General features: G+C 40.9%; 1 protein-coding gene across 6 annotated transcripts in view; it reads left to right on the plus strand.

Moving 5' to 3' along the window:
- The window catches only part of KAT14 (lysine acetyltransferase 14), a 170,774-nt gene that overhangs the window by 71,167 nt on the left and 82,341 nt on the right, over positions 1 to 17,266 (plus strand). For 5 of the 6 annotated variants that reach the window (XM_058174605.1, XM_058174606.1, XM_058174607.1 and 2 more), the window contains one exon: positions 10,482 to 10,657. The exons of the other annotated variant lie outside the window; for it this stretch is intronic. In XM_058174605.1, the coding sequence (XP_058030588.1) occupies positions 10,482 to 10,657 (176 nt within the window). The remainder of the gene's footprint in view (positions 1 to 10,481; positions 10,658 to 17,266) is intronic. 6 annotated transcript variants of the gene reach the window in all.

Consider the following 17,266-nt stretch of genomic DNA (forward strand, 5'->3'; position numbering starts at 1 on the left):
CGCAATGAGGGAGGAAACATAGGAACGTTTCGCATCCCTCAGTGCCACTAGGTAGGTCCTGCTGTAGGACCTAACTAGTGTCCGGTCAGCCTCAGAACGGCTGGATCTCCAGACACTCTCTAGGCGTCTTCTCCGGCGTTTCATCTCCCTCAGCTCCTCGGAGAACCAAGGAGCTGGTTGAGACCGACGCCGGGTCAGAGGCCGCAAAGGCACGACACGGTCCAAAGCTCCAGCCGCGGCCTGTTCCCAGGCCGCAACTAGTTCTTCAGTCGTGTCGTGGGCCAGGTGCTCGGGAAACGGCCCAAGCTCCGTCAGGAACCTCTCCGGGTCCCTCGGGCGCCTGGGACGGAACCAGTGCATTGGTTCCGTCTCCCTGCGGTGGTGGGTAGCGGTCAGAAAGTCTAGACGAAGGAGAAAATGATCTGACCATGACAAAGGTTCGACAACTAAATCATTTAAAACCAGATCATTCAACCACTGGCCAGAGATAAAAATCAAGTCTAGGGTGCCTCCCCCGACATGGGTAGGGCCGTCAATTAATTGAATCAGGTCCATGGCCGTCATGGAAGCCATGAACTCCTGAGCCGCCGAGGATGCCACGCTGGTTGATGGCAAATTGAAATCCCCCATGACCAACAGTCTAGGGGTTTCAATTGCCAACCCGGCCAGCAACTCCAACAGCTCAGGCAGGGCTGTTGTCACGCAGCAAGGAGCCAGGTACGTGATCAGCAAGCCCACCTGAGTCCTACGACCCCACTTCACGTAGAGGGATTCACACCCAGCTATCTGAGGCACAGTGGTTTCTCTCGGTTCAAGACTCTCCTTAATAATAACCGCCACCTCGCCACCCCTACCCTGGGCCCTCGGCTGATGGAATGCTCGGAAACCTGGCAGGCACATCTCCACTAGGGGAACCCCCCCCTTCGGTGCCCAACCAGATCTCTGTAATGCCCATAATGTCCGTGGTCCCTTCCTGAATAAGATCTGAGATCAGTGGGGCTTTATTAACCACGGACCTGGCATTACATAACATCAGCCGAAGGCCCAAGTCCCGAGTACTCTGGCCACTCGGGTCACGGGAAAATCCTGGGGGGCCGGAGCACGCAATTGCTCGTAAACAGCGAGAGCGAACCCTCGAAACCTGATGTGCCCCCCCCCTTCCGTCATATCTGCCTCTCCCACTTACCGTATTAATGGCTCAACCCTGACAAACTGGAACGACACCCTCCCCCACCACCTTCGGACCTGTTGAATTAACGCCGCGAACACACATTGGACTTGGCTCCCTCCCCGACGATCCATTTGCAAGTGCTAGGTGGTTTAGCTTAGTTAGAAGTATGTCTGCAATGATGGTATTGAATGCTGAACTAAAGTCTACAAAGAGGACCCTTGCGTAGGTCTTTGGAGATTCAAGATTTTGTAGGATGTAATGAAGAGCCATATTGACAGCATCATCTGTTGATCTATTTGCTCTGTGCAAATTTCAGGGGGTCTAACCGGGATGGTTTTCAAGTGAGACAGCATTAGACTTTCAAAGGTTTTCATAACTACAGATGTTAGCGTAACTAATGGCCCACTAGGACACAAAGTTCCCTTTCACAGTTGCTACTCTGTTGAGCCAAGTATGCCTGTTCTATACCTGTGCATTTAGTTTTTCCTGCCTAAGTGCAGGATCTTACTTTTCTCACCACCGAACTGTATCTTGTTGGATACGATTCAATGCTCAACTCTGTCAAAATCCTTCTGAATTATAACTATCTTCCAAGCTGTTATTCCCTGTAGTTTGTTTTACTCTGCAAATTTGATGAGTTCTCCTTCTGTCCCATCATATGGATCATTTATGAAAACGTTGAAGAGCATTAGCCCAACACAAAATCTTGAGGTACATCACTACATGCTTCCCTCCATGTAGATGTAAATCCATTAAGGACTATACTGAGTGCAATTTGTCAGCCAACTGCAAATCCATCTAGTAGTGGTACTATCACACATTGTTCTATCACACCAAGAAATGAGCTGCGGTCTACTTTGTCAAATGTCTTACTGATGTCCAAGTATATTGTATCCATAGCATTTTCTTGATACGCTAATTTAGTCAGTTTATCAAAGAAGGGAATAAGGTTTGTCTGCCGTGATCTCTTTTTAACAAACTCATACTGGCTTCTAGCGATTGCTTAGTTCATTTTAGGTGCTCACAAATCTGCTTGAATATCTTTTTTAGGCTTTTCCCAGATATTAATTTTGCTACGTGATTAGCAAAAAGTTCATCTATTTTTCTTTTTCCTCTCATATTCATCCAAATGCATTTAAGAAGGCTTTCATACATGGTATTATGTCATTCTGTAGAGGTGTATTCCTTACATAGAATGCAATGCAACATTTCCTCCTCTTCTGGGGGGCATGTTTCTTTTGAATAGTTTATATTCGTCTAGCAGTCGTGGGGCTCATTCCAACAAATTTCAGTAATAGCAACAATATCATACCTGCCTTCATGTACTAGGACTTCAAATTCTCCCTGTTTTTACCAAATTTTGAGTATTAATGTATAGGATCTAAGCTCATTATGACTGACTTTGTATCTGTTTCCTACCTTTCCTGTTTTGTATTAAGTTCCCTTCCTACTTTTGTCTCCCTTTCTCATTGTCTGATTCATTGTCTTGTGGGTTATGCTTGGGATTTGAGCTTAAAGTTTGGTCTCCCTAATTTAAGCCCTTTGGAAGAGTCTGGCTAGTTATTTCCCAAACATATTCTTTCTGGTCCTTGCAATGTGTAGCCCACCTCTTGCTAGAAGTCCTTCTAGGTAATGTAAAACATGGTATAAAAATCCAAAATTCTCTTTGTGGCACCATCCCTTGAGTCAGTAGTTTACTTCTAGAATCCTCTGTTCCCTCATTGGATCTTGACCTTTAGTTGGAAATACAGATGAGACTAATACTTGTGCTCCCAGATGCTTTGTTTTTCTGCCTAGTTGCTCGTAATCCCTTGAAATTGTTTTCAGGCTCTTAATTGTATTATTCATCCCAACATGAAAGAGGAGAAAGTTATAATCTGTGGGCTTCATTATTTTAGGAAGTTTCCTTGCTACATCTTTAATCTTTGCATCTGGGAAACAATACATCTCTCTAGAAAAATTATCCTATTACAATTGTCCTATTAAAAATTAGAGGATCAGAGATACTGGACTTAATTCTCACTGAGATGAAAGTGGGGGTTAATGTTAAGGGAACTTTGGAGGAGAATGACCATGTGAATTTTGGAAGTCAACATAATGCAGACAAGAAGCAACAGAGCAAAGTTAAACTAGTGTCTTAGACTGTAAGTGAGTGGATTTCAGTAACTTAGATCTTTGGAAGGTTTTCCTGGATGGAAATCTTAAAGGAAAAAAGATATCAAAATGTTTGGAAAACTCTGAAAAATTAGATTATAAAAGCTCAGTCTAGCACAATACCATGTCTAGCACATTTCCAAAAAGTTTGGAAAACTGAAAAATGAAATTATAAAGCCCAGTCTAGCACAATACCATAGAGAAAGAAATACAAGGTAGCCCAGAAAAAGCCAGCATGGTTGTATAAAGAACTCTCAAATTGTAAGTCAAAAAGGACAAGTATAAAAAATAGAAAGAGGGACACATAACTAAAGCAGAATATAAGCATATAGCCTGAATCTGTAAAGATGAAATCAGGAAAGCTAAGCTCACAATGAACAAAGACTTGTAAATAAATGTCAAAAACAATAATAAATTTTCTTTCAACGTGTTAAAAAAAGTCAAGGAAAACAAGTTTCTGTTAAGCCTAGCTGACAACTTTGTCACCCAAAAGATAGAGGAGGGAACTAGAGGGTCAGCTACACTGGACTTATTTGTTATTAACAAAGATGAAATGGGGTTGAAGTTGCAGGAACTTAGGGGGAAGATGACTATTTCATACTGGAATTCAATATAATTTATCATGTAATCAAACAAAGTAAAACTACTGTCTTAGACTTTAAGAGACCTGACTTCAATAAACTTAAGAGTTTAGAAAGGATTTCACAGATAGATATCCTAAAGTGTGGGAAGGACTCAAGATGCCGGGAAAATTGGAAAAGTGAGATTATAGAATTAGAATTTATTTTTTTATTGGCCAAGTGTGATTGGATACACAAGGAATTTGTCTTGGTGCATATGCTCTCAGTGTACATACAAGAAAATATACCTTCATGTTTATACAGAACGAGAAGCCGCGACCATCTCTGTGCCAAGATTTATTTTTAAAGAGAACTCAACACAAACAGAACAAAGTAGGAGGACTAGCAAGAATTTGCAAGTAATAAATCTTAACTTCAGCTCTTAAATAGCTTTCCTTTGAACTAACTTTCAACTTGAGTGGATTTAAAATGGCATTTGCAATATACAAAGGAAAGTGAAACTATAAAAGGACAAAGGAAGAGAAGAACATAACAAGCTACTTTTTAAATGGAATGAATAAGAACTGTTAATGATTTTTTTTCTTTTTACCTTTTTCTTTATCACAATGTTTAAGAAGAAAAGTTTATTGAATTTTTTTTTCTCTTTTTGGTAGATTTTACAGTTTAAGAATGGCTCTTAAGCAAACAGAACTAACTACTAAAATCTTGGAAACTTCTTCACTTCAAATATGGAATTTTTTTTTATAGGAACTTTTAGAAGCTTATCTTTTCTTAATAAGTTTTTAAACAAGAGATTTTTACACCAATATATTAAAGATTGGAAATTCTTTATTGTTAGATGTTAAGCTGATTGGTGAGCAGATGGTGGAAAATGTGTAAGATAGAAGACAAGGGGAAGGAGAATGCTTAAGATGTGATTTTGATGGTTTTTTTTTAAATATATATATATAGGGTTTAATTTTTACAACTGACTTATTTTGGGTATAAGGGGTTACTATTTGATATATGTGAGGTATAAAGGAATGGGAAGATGGAATATTGTTTAACTTTTGGAGGACAGATAGAAAAATTTATGGATGTAATGTTGGTATTTGGTTAAATAGAATTTAATTGTTATAATTGATATATTTTGGATATAAGTTATAATTTTAATAATGTTATTTGACAGATGTAAGGTAAATTGAAGAAATATTAATATTAGCAATGTTATTTGATTTATGTAAGTGATATTAAAGATATGAGAAGATAGAATATTGTTTATTTATAGAGATTGGATAAAAATTTAAGAATTTAAGCTGGAAATATGAATTATATTTGGGAGACTGTTTAAGGAAGAAAGGTATATTATAAAAGAATTTCTGATGAATACTGGAAGATGGAATATCGTCTTGGTCTTGATCGATGAAGATTGGATATTAAAACTATAAGATTCTGAAGACTTCAGGAGTGGAATGGATTGATATATATTTGGTGTTAATTGATGAAGATTGGATATTAAAACTATGTATTTTATTGATGAACTGGAAATACTAATTTAATTGGAAGATTCTGAAGATTTTAGGAGTGGAATGGACTGATATATAATGGACTGGAAGAAGAATGTACTTTTTGTTTCTGGAAGGGAGTTAAGGTCTTAGAGAGGAGTGACTATGGATTATGACTTATGTTGTATTTTAATTTATGATTGTTAATCTTATACCCTGTACTTTGTTCTGGGAAGTCTCGGGGTGGGAGGGGAGGGGAGGGAAGGGGGAGGGGAGATGAAGGATCAATGTAAAGGAATGATTGAAGATATGTAATTAAGAAATAGAAATAATTTGAAATGAAATCGGGCTGCTCAGCTGCCATTTCAGAAGGAATGGAAAGGAGAGGAGAGTGAAGGAAGAAAGTAGGTAGGAAAGAGAGAGGTAGAAAAGGGGAAAGGAGAGGAAGAAGAAAGGGAAGAGAGAGGTTAGAAAGGGTGGAAGAGAAGAGTAGGGAAGGAGGAGAGGATGTAGAAAAGCGAAGGAGAGGAAGGATGAAGAAAGTAGAAGAAAGTAGAGAAGGGAGGAGGAAAGGTTTGTTAAGGAAGGAAGTGGTAGCTGGGCAGGTCCGAATAAGTAACAAATGAAAGTTAATGACTAATGTTGAATAAGAGACTGTATATTGAATAGGTTGTTGGAAAATGGAAATAATTTTTACTAAAAAAAAGAAAAGAAAAGAAAAGATACCTTCATCAAGGTACAACACTTACCTCAATTTAATACAATACCTCAGAGAAATAAAATAAAGAGACCCCAGATGAAAACAGTAGGTTTGCATAAAGAAATTTCTTTACTGGGAGAGAAACAAGGACAAGTATAAAAAATAGAAAGGGACATATAACTAAAACAGAATGCCAGCAAATAGCTCAAGTCTGTAAGGACTAAGTCAGGAAAACTAAGGCTCAGAATGAACTAAAAGTTGGAACAAATGCCAAAATAATTTTAAAAGTTTGTTTTAACATGTAAGAATAAAAAAAAAAGTTAAGGAAGCAATGGTTCCAATAATGGAGAAGATGACAGGGAAATGACAGGCAGAAGGGAGAAAGCAGAATTGTTAACTTCATTCTTCATTCTGCATCTGTCTCTACAAAGAAAAAGTAGTCCAAACTATCAAAACCAGTACCATAAAGGAATACAAATCAAAATAGGCAAGAAAATGGTGAGAGAACACCAGTCCACATAGATGAGTTCAGATCACCAGGATCAAATGGATTACATCCCAGAAATCTGAAAGTGCTGGTAGATGTTTAATTTTTACACACACACACACATGCATTCATGCATGTAGGTATACATATAAAATAATCAAAAGTTATATTAGCCATGTTTCATTAATTTAATTTTGGAGTGTATTCCTACACATATACCTACAGAAGAGAAAGTTAAAGAGGAACATGGCAGCTATCTTCTAATAGCTGCAGAGGTATCACAGAGAAGAGTGTGTGGTTTTATTTTTTATAGCTTCTGAAATTAGTATGGAAATCAGTGGTGGAAACTTTACAGAGGGAAATTCAAAGTTGGAATAATGCAGAATTTCCTTACTGTGAAAACTGTTAAGCAGTAAAACAGTCTGAACCATTGCTGAAAAAATTCAAGCAAAGTTTGGATAGCCATTTGTCTAATGATAAATATTTTCTTTCCTGGGAAGGGGATTAGTCCAAAAGACCTCCAATATCCCTTTGAAACATATTTCTGTGAAATACAGTTTTGATCTGCTTTAATCTACTTATACTGTGTTTCCAAGAAAATAAGATCCAGTCTTATATTTTGGGGTGGCTACAAAATAAGCAGTAGGGCTTATTTTTGAGTAAACAAGATTTCAAGGTGATCAGGAGAAGGCATGGCCAACGTCGCTGCAAGACGGCAATTCCCCGGGTCGCCAGAGGAACGCCGATATCCCAGCCATTTTGGGGGTCCTTTATGGACCATAGCTGTCTTGGAGAGACAGCGAAGAAGGGAGGCACGGATCGGCGCAAACAGGGAAGCGGCAAATTCCCTGGAGCGCCGACATTAGCCTTCGGCTCTGAGGCATTGGAAGACAGCCATTAGAGCTGTCACAAGCTGGGGCGGCCACACAAAGAGATCGGAGCAGAAGAGGCGATTGAACAGAGTATTCTTACCAGAAAAGTGATTTGCCAACTCATAGGTAAGAAGAAAACTTATTAAAGCTTAAAAGAAGTCTTCAATTTGAAATCAGCGGCTAAATTGGCATGTGGAAGTACAAATAGAAGAAAAATAAAAGTAAAACGGAACTTTGTAATTAAAGCCCCAAAAAGGACTTTCCATCTGAATTTAAATTTGGCTTTGGAAGAGATCAAATACTAAAAGGGACAGAAAATTGAAGGAAAACATCGGCTGCTAACAAAAGGATTAAGACAGGAAACAATAAATTTTGCGAATTAACAAGTGACATTTTGTTGCTGAAGCATTTATGAATTGGAAAGAGACATCTGCTGGAGTAATACATCATCCAGATCAACGTGGGAAAATCAGGAGGAAGTATTGTTTTAACAGCTGTCATGAGATTGTAAAAGAAAAAGGGGGAATGGATCCAATAAAGACTTAAATTGAAATAGTTTAAAAATATATTGGAATTGGACTTTTCCAGAAACAAAGAAGAAAAGAGATATATGGACTTGAATTTGGATTAAGTTAAAGTAATAAATTTGAATTTAGACTGTATACAAATTAAGATAAATAAATTTAAAAATCTTTTCTCCTTGTATTGAAAATATGGAGAATTGGGAGGAATTATGGGAAATGCTTCAGGTGGTCCGAGAGTATATTAATGGAAACAAACAAGCAGAATTGTGGCTTAAAAATAAAAAAAGAGAAGATGAGGAAATTATGAGATATAATGTTGGAAAAGAAATCAGTGAGGATAATATAGATGATCATATTGGGATTGATAGTGAAAAAATAAAAATGGAGAGAGGGAAAGAAACCTTTAAAAAGAGGGAGGGGAAGCGGAAAAAAAAGATTTGAGAAGAAAAATTTAAAAAGTGAAAAAAATAGTGAAAAAAACATGATTATACTGGGATTAGCAGTGCTAGAATAAAGAAGAGGAGGAAATAGAGAAAAACTGAGGGGGAGACATCAAAAGAGTAAAAGTCAGAGAAAAGTGAAAAAGAGGAAGCAAGAAAGGGAGAAAGAAGAAAATGAAAGAAGGGAAGAAAGGGAGAAAAATATTAAGAGATGGGATCTGGGAGAGACTGAAAGAAAATGGTTAGAAGTAGGAGAAAAATGAATAAAAGAAAAGAAATTAAAGTAGTGATAGATTTGCTTTTTTTGTGTGTGTTTGACAATGCATGGAATGAGAAAAAATTAAAATTGATGATTAAGAAACAAATTTTAAATATATAAACAAATGGAAAATCCAGCAGAGGAAATTTGGAATGGCATGGTTTATAAATGAAGATGATTGAAATTAAGATGTAAAAGGGAATAAAATTGAAATGTTAGTAAACGATGTACATTGTTGGAAGAAAATAATAAGTATTGAATTTTGAATAGAAATGTTAAGAAAATAAGAGGTGGAAAGTTGTACTAATTGACTGTATGATATAAATGGAATAAGATGAAGACAATGTTAAGGTTTAAAATACAGGAGAGGAGGTTTGAAAAATATGTGTAATAAATGAGAGAACTGGGGCTGTCTGGACAATAGGGATATTGAAAATAAATACAGCAATGGAGAGAGACGAGAAGGAGAAAGATGGAAGGGAGAAAGAGGAGAGAGAAAGAAGAAAGGGAAGAGGAGAGGAGGGTAAGGTAAGGGAAATAAGAGTAGGAGAGAAGGTTAGATAGGGAGGAAGTAGGGTGGAGGAGGAGAAAGGAAAGGGAAGGCGGAAGAGAGGAGAGGAGAGAAGAGGAGAGGAGAAGAAAGGTACGAAGAAAGGAGGGAGGGAAAGGAGTGAAAGGAGAAGAAAAGATTGCTGTGAAAAGGAAATGGAGGAAAGACAACCCCAAAAATATTTGAAGGATAAAAATTGAAATAGTTAAAAAAAGGAATGAAAGACAATGAATATGAATAAAACTGGAGAAATTAGAAAATGAGGGCGAAAAAAGATGTGATTTAATAAAATGATTAAGGAAATGTTAGGAAAGGAATAAAAAACTATGAAAAAAGTATTTTGGCAAAAATTGTAACTAAGAAAAATATATTTGAATATTTTGAATTGTATAAGATAAGATATGGTCAATACTCTCTTCATGAATTGTGTATGTGTGGAGGGGGGAAAATTAAAAAATCAATAAAAACTTGTGCAAAATAAAGATTTCAAGGTGATCAGCTTGGCGCCCTCCCCATGTGTGCACAAAAGGTAGCAACCGTGCTGGGGCTGATGTCCGGCAGCAGCTGCAGCCTGCTAGCCCCTTGGTTGCTGCACTCTGGGGCTATGCAGCCCGTACAGCACAGGTGAGTTGATTACCTGCCCAAGCGGTAGAGGTGCAGGGGGGAGACATGCATTCTGGATGTGCTGCATGGGCCACAGGAAAGCTGAGAGTCAGTGGGTCGGAGTAGGTGGGTGGCCACGGGAGGCTCATCTTTGCATGGTGGCACCGGCAGCAAACAGAGACAGAGGTGCATAGGAGGCACGCGATACTGTATGTAGACTGCAGGCAAGCCGAGAGACAGACAGTGGGTGGGAGGCTCGTATTTGCATCTGTCTACTTGTCTGTGGCCCATGCGGCACATCTGGATTGCATGCCCCCTGCACCTCTGCCAGTGTCGGCTGTGCGAAGACAAGCTTCCCGCGGCTGGCTGCCTGCTCCAGCCCACTGACTCAGATTTCCGGTAGCCCACACGGTTCATACAGATTGCCTGGCTCCCCTGGCCTCTGCCTCCATCTGCTGCTTGGGACAGGTAATCAACTCACCTGCGTTACTCAGGCTGCGGCTGCTGCCAGACACCATCTGCCCTGAGCGCATCTGGTGCTGGCCATGCGCACCCCTCAGGCTGATGATGCTCTTCATTAGGGCTTATTTTCAGGGTAGGTCTTATTTTTGGGGAAACAAGGTATTTAACTCAATTTTTTTCATTGTTTTCTCTAGACGTGATTATGAGAATAGGCCCCCAAAACTTCAGCTGCTGATGGAAATACGAGCTCATTATCATAAGAATGATCCAAGCTGGACTGCTGAACCAGAAGCTCCCATTGATTATTGCTATGTGCGTCCTAATCACATCCCAACCATTAATTCATTGTGCCATGAGTTCTTCTGGCCAGGTAGGATTTTACTAGATCAGGGCTAGCCAATCTTTCCTGATCTAAATGCTGCATTTGATTGACTGAATCTCTTGATGGGCTGAGGTCTTCCACTAACTCAGTAGTGGTACCAGAAGTAGCAAATTAAAAGGTTTTGACAGATGTAGGGGATGGATTTAGAATGGAAATTGGAATTTTTGTGTCAGAATAATTTTGTGTTTCCATTCCTTTCTTATTTCTCTCTTTAAAAAAAAATCTGCAAGTCTCATTGCTAAATTTAAGCCGTATACCATTGAATACTGGTAATTTGATTTTGTCCCATTAAGGCGGATATTTAAAAGATGAGAACAGATACATTTTCTCTTCTCATGGCTTATAGTATCTGTTTTCACACTGTAAAAATCATACTTCCCAAAATGTTGGGCATGGGAGGCAGAGATTCCACTGAATTTCACTGGAACAACTTTGTGTACTTTTACGGATGCAGAACTAATTTGTCACACTAAGTCCAAAGATGACACAGTGAAATCCAGTTGAGTTCAGTTCTTTATTTGCCTCATACAGCGTTTTCCAACCTTTCCAGCTTTGTGGACCGGCGGGGGGAGGAGTAGTTCCATCCAGGCAGCTGGCAAATGTGCGTGCACCTACAACACCATTTGCGCGAGTGGTGGGCACCACTTCTCCAGCCCAGTTGCAAACAGCTCATGGCTCAGTACAGGTAGTCCTCAACTTACAACCACAGTTGAGCCCAAAATTTGTATTGCTAAGTGAGAAATTTGTTAAGTGAGTTTTATCCCATTTTACAACTTTTCTTGCCATAGTTGTTAAGTGAATCACTGCAGTTGTTAAATTAGTAACACAGTTGTTAAGTGAACCGGGCTTCCCCATTGGCTTTGCTTGTCAGAAGGTTGCAAAAGGTGTTCACATGACCCCAGGACACTGCTGTGGTCGTAAGTATGAAACAATTTTCAAACATCTGAATTTTGATCACATGATCATGGAGATGCTGCAAAGGTCATAAATGTGAAAAACAGTCAAGTCACTTTTTCAGTGCCATTGTAACTTTGAACAGTCATTGAATGAACAGTTGTAAGTCGAGGACTACATGTAGTGGGCCGGGGGTTGGGGACCGCTGGTCTAATAGACAGAAACTCATCAGATTAAAGCTATTATCGTCAAACCTAATAGATTTACCTTGAGAGGTACTAGGGTGTGACTACCCTGAACCTTTTTCTCTCTTCTTCTGTCCAGTTTAGGACTGCACAGTCTCTTATTAGGGGCCTGGAATGCATTGCTTTTCTTTTGGAAAGCTACAGTGCTGTTGCTGGAAATTCCCTGCCCACTTCTTCACTCTGGCAAATAATTGACAATGTATCAAAGTTGTTAGCATTCCTATAGGCATAATTGGATAAAAAGTAGCCATGCTACCTTCCGTATTGCTAGATGATTAATTTCTTATCTAACTATCTCCACATAAAAATATTTTTCTGACTTTTATTCCTATTAATTGTGCATTGATTTCCTACCTGGTATCCAGCACTAATCTTCTCACCATTAATTCTTTGTTTTGCATTGTTTTAGCTTGATAAACAACTCCTACAAACTTCCTGATTTCAGTTATGTCAATTAGGAGAGCAGAATAGTTAGGAGCATCTACTGCAGAGGTGGTATTCAGCAGTTTCTGATCAGTTCTGGAGAACCAGTAGAGGAAATTTTGAGTAGCTCTGAGAACCAGTAAATACCACCTCTGACTGGCCCCACCCCCATCTATTCTCTGCCTCCCAAGTCCCAGCTGATCGGGAGGAAATGGGGATTTTGCAGTAACCTTCCTCTGGAGTGGGGAGGGAATGGAGATTTTACTGTATCCTTCTCCTGCCATGCCCACCAAGCCAGGCTCATCAAGCCAAGCCATGCCCACAGAACTGGTAGTAAAAAAATTTGAATCCCACTACTGATCTACTGGTGTTCCATATGGTTATGGTTGCCCTATGAATAGCCTCATGCTTTAATTCCAAGTGAATTCACAATACTATAGACAATAGGTTGCAAAAGTTTGTGCTAGTTACCTTTTGTCTGACACTACCTCAATATATACCAGGGCACCTAGAATGTATTTGCTCTAGAAACCAGAGAAATGACCCATTTGTAGCATACAAATCAGGAGACCGTCAAGCAAGTCTCACATTTCATCGTTAATCACTGAGGGAGGGAAGTCCATCACATTGGCATTTATTGCCACTTCTTTGGTCAGGGGGCAGCCACACATGGGCATCCTAGGAATAGAAGTCTTACTAATTGACACTTGGCTTCATAGATTAGACCATCCATGCTTGCCAGTCACATGTATGGCCTTTCGCTCCAGAGTCTGTCTGCCAGAGAATATTATAAACAATTTTATAACAGGAAAATATTCCTTTTTTTAAAAAAAAATTTAAAATTTTAAAATTTTTGATTTTTTCCCCCCACACCCACCCACATATTTTATGAACAGAGTATTGGCCATATCATATCATATCTTATACCACTTATCATATCCTAATACATTTTACTTAATTACAATTTCTACCAAAATGTTCTTTTTCCATATTTTTAATCATATCTTAATATTTCTATTCTTATTTATATATATATATTTTAAATTTTTTTATTACTTTTTTCCAACAAACAAAAAAAAGAAAATACATTATTACACCCTTGTGCTATACATAAAAAAAAGGAAGATTTGGGTCTTCGGATATATCCTCATGATTGCCAAAATCCACGTTCTCGAGGTACAGGTACCGAAGCGTCCAATTTTCCAAGCGCATAGTCCACGAATGGTTTCCAAGTCTTCCAGAAAATATCTTCTTTATACACACCACTTCTAATTTTAATATCACATGTCATTTTATCATTTAAGGCTAATTTCCACATTTCAGAATTCCACTCTTCTATTCTAAAAATCACATCTAATTTCCAATATCTAGCTATTATAATTCTACCTATTATAATCATAATTCTAATCAATTCTTTTTCATATTTTGTTAATTCTAATTCCTTAATTACCAACAATAATATAGTTTCCACTCTCAATATTATTACTTTCCCCATCATTTCAAATATCATTTTCTCCAATTGTTGCCAAAACTTTTTAACCTTATCACATTTATACCACATATGTTCATAAGTCCCCAATTCCATCTCACATCTCCAACATTCTATTCTTATTTATATAAACCACATCTTCTTTTGCCCTCAGGTTCTAATTTCTCAATTTTTACTGATATATATATATTCTCTTTTATTATTTTTTAAATAATTCAGTTTTTATTTTGATATGTTCAAACATGTTCGGGGTTGCCTTTCTTCCATTTCATCTTTTTTGTTTTACAGCAATCTTTCTTCCCCTTGTCTTTCCTTTCCCTCCCTTCTTTTTTTTTTTAACAAATGTTTTTCCCATACATCCCCCTCTCCCCCAACCCTAACCCTTCCCCTCCCTCCTTCCTCCTTCCCCTCTCCCCTCTCCCCCCCCCCCCCGACTTCCAGAGCAAATACAGGGTATTGTATCTAACAATCATGAACTAAAATATGCTAATTAACATAAATTTCCATCCCTCTTCTTGAACCTCAACTCCCCTTTTCCATAAAAAAAAAGAAAAAAAGAAAAAAAATTAATACTAATGCAATTACCTTCTATTCATTTAAAAGCTATTTAGTATTTTGTTATTTCAATCTCCATTGTATATATCTTTCAAAAATAATCTTTCAAATATGGTGATAATTCTACCTTCTCATCATTAAATTTGAAATCCAATCTTCTGTATTAAACAATATCCCATCTTCCAATGTTGTAATATCAAAAATTATTCCTAAATATACCTTATAATCCATCATCTTACCAGGGAGAACATCTTATCAGCCCGAAGAGGGGGTTCTCTGCCTCCGGAAAGAGCTTGGCTGGTCGGGATGAGGCTAGGACACGGACGCCGGCTCCGCTGGCTTGACTGGGGCAGCGTGCGGTATTTTTGGCCATTTTTTGGCGGCCACGGCGGCAGCAACACCTTGTGTGTGGCAATGGCGGGCAGTGGCAGCAGGGTTGTCTGCCCCCCGGGGGAGTCTTTGGAGCCGGTCAGCGATTGGGGTGACAGCCGGCGGCTTCGGTTGCCGGCGGCGGCGGCAAGGACAGTGCCATCATCCCCACATGGAGCCTCATGGATCCTTGGATGCCGGCTCCGTTGGCTTGATTGGGGTGGTGGTTGGCGTTTTTGGCCATTTTTTGGCGGCGGCAGCGACACCTTGTGTGCGGTGACAGCGGTCGGCGGCCGCAGGGTCGTCTGCCCCCCGGGGAGTCTTTGGAGCCGGTTAGCGATTGGGGTGACAGCCGGCCTTTTCGTTCGCCTTCGGTTGCTGTTGGCGGCAGTGGCGATGCCGCTGCGGCGGCGACGGTTGCAAGGACAGTGCCATCCTCCCCCCATGGAGCCTCATGGATCCTTGGAGTCCCCCTGGAGGTCCTTTCGAGCAGTTGCTGGCTGTCGCGATGGTGGCGGCGTTGGCAACGGCGTCAGTGGTGCCTTTTGCGGCGGCGGCGGTGGACAGCATCCCTCGGCAGCAGCGGTAGTTGCTCTTCCCTCCTTGAGTTTTGCCTGAGGCCCAGGTGGCTGCATTGGGTGATGACAACGGTGATGGTGGCGACGGTGTTTCCCGACGGCGGTTGGCGTTGCTTTGGACGGCGGCAGTGACGACCTGACATCTTGCATCATCATTGTGTCATCCTGTGTTATCATTTCCCACCCGGGCCATCAAACCCCCATTTCCAGTCGGAGTCCTGCCAGGATACCATCATACCATCTATTACCATCTTGACTGACTGGGACAAGATCTCTCGCCACTCCTCATAAACTCTGTGATGTACTCGCCAATGCAACTCCTTGGTCTGCGAGATTACCCCCTCTCGCAGATATGGCCCTCCACTCTATCGAGGGCCTACCTCAATGACGGATTTTGGAATCCTGAGAGGTGGCATGCGGCTAGGAAGGGGATTAGGGGCTTTTTAAATTTGTCGTTTAAATTTTTTTTAAATAATTTAAGTATAGGGGTGGGTGGGAAGGCTAGGATGGGTTTTGGGGGAAACCTATCAGGGCTGTTGCTAGACCCTGCAAAGGCTCATAGTATGGACACTACTGGTTCGGAGGTAGGAGAGGAGGCTAGAGCTATGAGGGCTATTCCATCTGCACGGTAATTGGGAGGGGCAGATATGGCAGAAGCGGGGGCCCGTATCATGTTCGGGGACTGCGTGCTCGCTGTTTGCGAGCGATCACGCACTCTGGTCCTCCTGCCTTTTCCCGTTCCCCAAGTGGCTTGAATCCCCAGAGTCTGGGCCTTCGGCTGATGTTGTGCAATGCCAGGTCCGTGGTAAATAAAGCCTCCCTCATTTTCGATCTCATACAAGAGGGGGGTGCAGACCTGATGGGCATCTCGGAGACCTGGTTGGGCATGGAAGGGGCGGTTCCCCTGGTAGAAATGTGCCCACCGGGTTTCCGTGCATTCCATCGGCTGAGGGCCTATTGTAGGGTTGGGGGGGTGGCGGTTATTATTAACGAAGGTTTAGAGCCGAGGGAGGTCACTGCGCCACAGATAGCTGGATGTGAGTCCCTCTTTGTGAAGTGGGGCCTGGGGATGCAGGTGGGTTTGCTGATCACGTACCTGGCTCCTTGCTGCGTGACAGAAACCCTGCCCGAGCTGCTGGATGTGATCGCCGGGATGGCGGTTGAGACCCCCAGACTTATGGTTATGGGGGATTTCAACCTGCCATCGGTTGGTGGGGCATCCACGTTGGCTCGGGAGTTCATGGCTTCCATGACAGCCCTGGACCTGACCCAGTTAGTGAATGGCCCCACTCACATTGTCAGCCTCCACTCCAACCTTCGTATCTCTTTGTAATCCTTATATCTAGTTGTAGATAGCATAGGATTGTATTTCTACTGTACATAGTTATTAGATTCGAGTTAAATAGAGAGAGCCCTTTAAGAGTGTCGGTCTGACATGATTAAGGTGGGAGGGAAGATTGCTATTTTGAATTCTACAGGAATGTTTGCCGCGAACTCTAACGGACATTGCATTCCTGATGTGATTGACAACCAGAAGCCAGCGGAAGAAGATTACCACAGGACCCCGAGAAGGAGTTGGCATTGGACCAGACCTGATGACCTTTTCGGAAAAGGGAGGGAGGAATAAGGGGATACAGATTGTTAGCCATGTTTTGTTCAGATTCAACTTTGTACCGCTAAGCGCAGCTGCTATCCCGATGTATCTGGTAAAAGTACTTTTCTTTATTTGCAAATGAAGTCAAGGTGAATTCTTTCCTAGATATAATCAGAGGCAGCCTGACACTCTGGACTTGATTTTTGTCTCTGGACAGTGGCTGAATGATCTGGAGTTAGGGGATTTAGTTATTAGACCCCTGTCATGGTCAGACCATTCGCTCCTTCAACTCAACTTTCGAACCGCCAACCCTCATCGCAGGGAGACGGAGACGGTTCGCTGTTTCCATCCCAGGCGCCTGATGGACCCAGAGAGGTTCCAGATGGAGCTTGGGCCACTACCTGAGGTTTTAGCCCACGGCTCGACTGGAGACCTAGTCACCGCTTGGGA

Source organism: Ahaetulla prasina, chromosome 3 (assembly GCF_028640845.1).
Source record: "Ahaetulla prasina isolate Xishuangbanna chromosome 3, ASM2864084v1, whole genome shotgun sequence".
Classification (NCBI taxonomy): Eukaryota; Metazoa; Chordata; class Lepidosauria; order Squamata; family Colubridae; genus Ahaetulla; species Ahaetulla prasina.